The 6830-nt window shown below is 35.8% G+C and overlaps 1 protein-coding gene across 1 annotated transcript; it reads left to right on the top strand.

The window, feature by feature from the left end:
- Nucleotides 1-398: 398 nt before the first annotated feature.
- LOC115993032 (CSC1-like protein ERD4) lies at nucleotides 399-5926 on the top strand. The gene is made up of 6 exons (XM_031117300.1): nucleotides 399-868; nucleotides 2625-2770; nucleotides 3120-3401; nucleotides 3773-4617; nucleotides 4994-5249; nucleotides 5389-5926. Exons 1-6 carry the CDS (start codon nucleotides 598-600, stop codon nucleotides 5728-5730), a joined length of 2142 nt encoding a protein of 713 aa, XP_030973160.1. The 5' UTR covers nucleotides 399-597; the 3' UTR covers nucleotides 5731-5926.
- The last annotated feature ends 904 nt before the right edge of the window (nucleotides 5927-6830 follow it).

Genomic DNA, 6830 nt, shown 5'->3' with positions numbered 1-6830 from the left:
CTTGGACCTATTATATTGGACTAATATATGTTTAATATATATCTCTAACAGCATCTATGTCCTCCATCAATGTCATGTACCTCAGGGGTGTCTTTGATTGCGGCCGATTTATCTCCTTGACGACCTGGCCAACGCGTTCTTTGCCATTAGTTTCTTTCGCATCACTCTCCATTAATCTTTCTGCAGAGTCTACTGCTTGCTAGTCACCTCCACATACCTTTACCTCCATAAGACTGAAAGAAAAATAGCCTGAAAAAGCAAAGCAAAGCAAATCAAAGAGTACCCCACGTTTCCACAGCCAGCAAATCATCCTTAAGGCATTTTTTCTTTTCTTGAGCTCTTTATCTTTCAAAAGAAGAATATGGCATTGCTTTTTTTGGCAATGAATCGTGACTGCAACACCTCCTCCAGTCAATCTTCATACTTACATTACAGTATCTTCTTTCCTCTTTATCTTTTGCTTTACTTCTTTAATGATGCATCAACCCGCTTTTCCCATTTCCAATACACTCATAAACCGTCTTTTCACTCATGCTTTGTGAGAGAGAGACAGAGACAAATTTAGATTGTTTGTTTGAGTTTTAGAGAGAGACCCAGATGGATTTCAGTTCGTTCTTGACGTCCTTAGGGACGTCCTTTGTGATATTCCTGGTTTTGATGCTGTTGTACACGTGGTTGTCGAGGAAGCCAGGGAACACCGTGATATACTACCCGAATCGGATCTTGAAGGGTTTGGGTCCATACAAAGGAGGGTCCAGTACCCGGAACCCGCTTGCTTGGATCCGGGAGGCTATGTCTTCTACGGAACAGGACATCATCGACATGTCGGGATATGACACTGCTGTCTACTTTGTGTTCTTGAGGACTGGTTTGTCTCTGCCTCTCTCTCACTCTGCCACTTTCTGTATGTAATTTTGGTCAAGTCCTTGTAGGACTACAATAGAATTCTATGATCACAATCTCTCCCACGATTGTTCTATGTGGCTGTCCATGAATGATGAAAAAGAAAAGTTGTAGGTTAATGTGAAAGTGGTAGATTACTAGATAGGTTAGTTACGGAAAGAAAAAGTGTGGTAATAGTTGTGGTCCTAAAATAATTCTTAAAACTATTGTCAATTGAGTTTTCCTTTCGGCGGAATTCATGTAAATTTTTTCTTCTTCTTAGAATCAGGTCTGAATTAAATTGTAGACAAATTACTTACGTTGGTTTTTGTTTTTTTGGGAAGGATTATTATAAAGCTATTGTTTAAGATTTAATATTATATGACTTTAAAATTAGAAAAAGTTTAATCTATTATGTGGTAATTGAAGAGATCATCCATGTGCAGTGTGACTTGTTTAAAAAATTCACATAATTAGTCTTATATTTGCCATGTAATGAGTTGAAAAAGATAGTTTTAGACTAGTTTGGAATCAAACTTTGTCTAACAATAAAGCAATAGTATAAGGAAAGTTTGTGGGAGGTGATTCAAGTAAGGACGTAGTTGCAAAATATATTTTTGGAGAAGTCAAAGTGTGCAGTAGTTGCAAATGTCTACCTAGGATTACAAGATACAATCTTTTGATAATTGCCCTCAATATTGTAGTTTGACTGTTGAGATTTTTAGCAGGCACAAATGTCGTGATCTGTATTGATATTTGAGGAATTGGAATGGCAGAATAGCTTGCAAAAACGCATCATTGTGTATGTAATTTTAGAATCTTCAGTATTTGGTTATGTTAGAGGTCGGTTCAGGTGTGATGACAAGGACCCTTGGCCCAAGCAATGTGTCATGGGTTTAAGTCAAGATTAGTCTCTTTAAAATTGAGAATAAGACTGCCTACCAACAACCTTTTCCAATCCCATAAAACTGGAATCTTTTACATTGAGTATGACATTTGTTTTTGGTTATATTATTATCTTTTCAAACAAGAAAGGGATAAAGGAATTCCATTTTCAAATAAGAAAGGGATGTAGGACTTTCATTTTCAAATAAGAAAGGAATAAAGGAATTTCATTAGTGGTTAATATAATCTATCCTTGTGAGAGGCACTATGAAGTGCAGAGCCTCCTCCCTCAAATCATAAAATAAATAACCGAGTGGCAAGTGGACTTGTTTAATCATAAACTTGTCACTAGAACGTTTGTCTTGGTGTGTGACACTATTGCAATTAGCCTCACCGAAATGTTTTTCTTGTTAGAATGACATACTTACAGACATATACATGTGTGTGTGTAATATAGGTTAGTATCTTTAAGTAAAACCACATTGTATTCCCATATTTTAACCAATGAATGGCTAAAGTAATTGTTAGTTTAATTGAATAAATGATAATCTGAAATCTTTGAAACATACAAATGATATGAGAAATGAAAATCCTTAAGATAAGATAGATAATGAAGCATGTAGTTTTTCAGTGTTATGCAATGGTTAGGTCATTTTATGGTAGCATTAAACATCAATTGTTCTATTCAACATTTCAACTTAATGGGAATGAGTGAATGTCACTTTTGCTGTCCAAACCTTAAACTAAAGGTTGTATTAATATGTTAACCATACATTACTTATATCTCAAAACATGTTACATTCTCCAGAGAAAAGAAACAAATTTCTTATATTCTCCTTTTCCCAATTAATCTGCAGTGTTGGGAATCTTGGTTTTAACTGGCATAGCGCTGCTGCCGGTTCTTCTACCAGTTGCTGCGACTGATGATAGCGTGAAGTCTACAGCAGCCAAAACCAATGGGACTTTCAGCGATCTTGACTATTCATACATGGGAAATGTTAAGGTATTCTACACTACCTTTCATGATCTGGATCAATAGTTCTGTTTCTTTTATTCTCTCGGCCTCAGGACATGGGATATCAAATGATCAAGAGAACTTAGATATTTATTGATCTTGTCAAAGTCCATATAGTAAATTTTCTCAACCACTAAATAATATTTTATACATATCAAATGAATATGTTCAGGGAATCAGGGGCGCAATTTGCAGAGCTGGTGGTGCCATCAAACTAATCTATCGTTTCTTAATGAATTCAAACTATAAATGGCTTTCTATTTTGTTTGTTAGTTAGCTATCTATTCCTGATTATTTCTTCTGAATTCAGTTTTCTGTGTTTCATTCTAAATGGCAGGCGAGGAGTCCTCGCTTGTGGGCATTTCTGATAGCCACTTATTGGGTTTCATTTGTCACATATTACCTGCTGTGGAAGGCTTATAAACATGTCTCTGGACTGAGAGCTAATGCTCTCATGTCTGATGAAGTGAAACTGAAACCAGAACAATTTGCCATTCTTGTTAGAGACATACCTCCAGTCCCTGCAGGTCAAACAAGACAAAGACAGGTTGATTCATACTTTGAAAGTATCTATCCGAAGACGTTTTACAGATCAATGGTGGTCACAGATAACAAAGTGGTAAGGCATTGAGTTGCTATGTATTTTTTTTGTGCATTAATTTGACTGTTAAATATTGCACAGTACTTATAGAATTGTTTATATCTATGCACTTTAAGTGATATATTTGTCCGAACAATTTACTTTATCATAATTTATCAGATTTCGGTGATACTAAGTAAATTGTTATTATAATACATAGATATATCATATTTGAAGGTTCAAATTTAAGACAATATTTCATTTGAAACTGAATTGTGCCAGCATTCAAGATGAATTAGAAAATATACCATGGGTCAGATGATTATCTCATTTGACTTGAACAGTTTATGGTGTATTTTTACATTTTTGGTGGTGGTATATGCTGTTATAACATTGATTGATTCTGTTAGGTGAACAAACTTTGGAAAGAGTTAGAAGGGTACAAGAAGAAGCTTGCCCATGCTGAAGCAGTATATGCAGAGTCAAAGAAACCTGGCAAACCAGAAGGAGCAAGGCCCACTAACAGAATTGGCTTCCTTGGTCTGATTGGTAAAAAAGTTGATAGCATGGATTACTATACTAAGAAGATTAAAGAAGTAACCCCAAAACTGGAATCGGAACGAAAATTCACTCTCAGAGAGAAGCAGCAAAATGCTGCTCTGGTCTTCTTCAGGAGCAGGGTGAGTGCAGCTTCTGCAGCTCAGAGTCTACATTCTCAAATGGTTGACAAATGGACAGTTTCAAATGCTCCTGAACCTCGCCAAGTGATATGGACTAATCTTAAAATCAAGTTTTATCAGAGGCAAGTACGACAATATGTCGTTTATGTTATAGTGGCCTTGACGATAGTTTTCTTCATGATTCCAATTGGATTTATTTCTGCTTTCACAACACTGGAAAATTTGAAGAAATATCTACCATTTTTAGAGTCAATTGTGAATTTGGACGCGATCAAGACAGTGTTGGAAGCTTACCTCCCTCAGCTTGCACTCATTATTTTTTTGGCTTTGCTGCCCAAGTTCCTTCACTTTCTCTCCAAGGCTGAGGGAATACCCTCTGAGAGTCACGTAGTAAGAGCTTCTTCAGGGAAATATTTTTATTTTACAGTGTTAGATGTGTTCATTGGAGTGTCGGTGAGTGGAACATTGTTCAGTACATTGAAGACCATTGAGAAGAATCCTAACTCTATAGTTCCCTTACTAGGGAATAGCCTGCCACTCAATGCGACGTTCTTCCTGACCTATGTGGCTTTGAGGTAAGATTATTTTGCATTTCTTATATTTATGGTTTCTTTTGTATTCTGTAAAACCGAAAAAAAAAAAAGGTTCTTGTTGATGTGAAGGCTGTTCTTTTGAGTTTTGATCATGATCTGGAGGGATAAACATTTTTTGTGACTCAAAGGTTATGGAAAATAAAAGGAACTATATTATTTCTATTGGTGCCAATGCACCCTTTGTATCAAAATCTGGCTTATCCCATTTTTTTGGATCAGGATTTTGATGAGATAGATTGTCTTCACGATTTTTATTTTTTATTTATTTTTAATACATTATTTGGTCTTTTATTTTTGCATACCTATCTGCTTGCAAGAGGTCACTTTCCATTTAATTTAATAATTCTTTGTTTTCCAGGTTCTTTGTTGGCTATGGTCTTGAATTGTCCAGAATAGTTCCTCTAATTATATTCCATTTAAAGAAGAAGTATCGTTGTAAGACTGAGGCTGAGCTGAAGGAAGCTTGGCTTCCAGGAGATCTTAAGTATGGAACTAGGGTTCCTGGTGACATGTTGATTGCCACAATTGTCCTCTGCTACTCTGTTATAGCTCCTATTATTATCCTATTTGGTCTGGTTTACTTTGGCCTGGGATGGCTAATTCTTAGAAATCAGGTAAAGTTAATTTATTTTTGTTGAATTTATTTATTTATTTTTTTACCAATCTCTTTGCTGAGCTCTAGCATGCTCAACTATTTGCCCTTTTTTTATTCTCATGTCAATTTAGTTTTCTTTCTTGTGTTTTATGTGACAGGCACTCAATGTTTATGTTCCATCTTATGAAAGCTATGGAAGGATGTGGCCACACATGCATAATCGCATCCTTGCAGCTCTAATATTACACCAAGTTACTATGTTTGGTTACTTTGGGGTGAAGAAATTCTACTATGCACCATTCATAATTACACTCATCATACCGTCCCTGATATTTGGCTTTGTCTGCCATAAGAAATTCTACAGATTTTTCTGTGACACACCTCTGGAAGTTGCTCTCCGCAGTTCAAAGGAAATTCCTAATAATGATATGGAACTAATTTTCAAATCTTACATCCCACCAAGCTTAAGTTCTGAGAAGATTGATGTTGTACCAGTTTGAAGATGCCTTGTCAAAAGTTTCAAGATCAGGGTCATTAGTTTGATGTACATTTGTGTTTGTTGGTGTCTGTAATCTGGTTAGCAAAACTTTTTTGAAATTTAGCATATTTGTTTATATGTTAAGCATTGGGAATCATGACATTGGGTTGTCTGTAATATATTATGTAAATTTGCACCAGTTGTGTGGAGTTATCTTATTTAGTCCTGTTTAATCTTTCACTGTCAACTCAAAATGATATCATTGAATTATCCTGGATTAGCAACTGTAGATTACATTTAAGGTTATTGCATTATTCTGCCATACAATGTCTTCAATTTGGTGAGGCTTATTTTCCTAGGTTTTAAAATTTCGTTCTTAGCCTCTGACCATTTTCATTTCATGAAATAAAAATAGAGTAAAGTTTCTCGCTCACGATATAACAAGGAATCCAAGCTGAGTTGTTATCATTACTAAGAATCGAGGCCCAGATCAGAGAGCATAAAACCAAATTGTTCACCTAAACTAAATGTTCTGCCATGGTGTGCCATCACTTGGATACACCAGACTTGACTCTTTGTTTCTCTATGGCTTAGTTGTCAGTCATCTCGCCTAAAACTAGAGTTGATAACGCATTCTATAATGTCAGCAATCATATCTGAAACTACAATCACATGCCTTCTATAGATCTATGAGCGTTTGGATTCAACTTAATCCAGCGTTTTCACTGTAGCATTTACGTTTTGCCGAAGCTGGGACCCACGCACACGCTGAAACTGCGTTTTCGTTTTTTTTTTTTTTGTTCCAGCCGCACTATTTGACCAAGTCAACCGTGAACAGTGCACGGTGTATTGTTCACAGGTTCCACAAATCCTACTTTTCAGCCATATCTATATCTATATATTACTAAAAGCTGAAGCGTAGCATTTAATGTTACTGTGCTCACGTTGAGCCACATCAACATCCATGTCATTATCCTTTTTCTTTTCAATTTTCCTATAATTGTTTTTTAACATTTACTTTTTTTTAATGATTGCACTTTCTCCAACCTTTCTCATGCCTCTACCTTTTCATCTTCCCACTACCTGTAACCTTAATATCACTTTTCATCTTTCTTTATTTTG

This window comes from Quercus lobata, chromosome 5, assembly GCF_001633185.2.
Source record: "Quercus lobata isolate SW786 chromosome 5, ValleyOak3.0 Primary Assembly, whole genome shotgun sequence".
NCBI lineage: Eukaryota > Viridiplantae > Streptophyta > Magnoliopsida > Fagales > Fagaceae > Quercus > Quercus lobata.
Note: the sequence above shows the minus strand (reverse complement) of the source record. Positions and strands in the feature narration are given on the sequence as shown.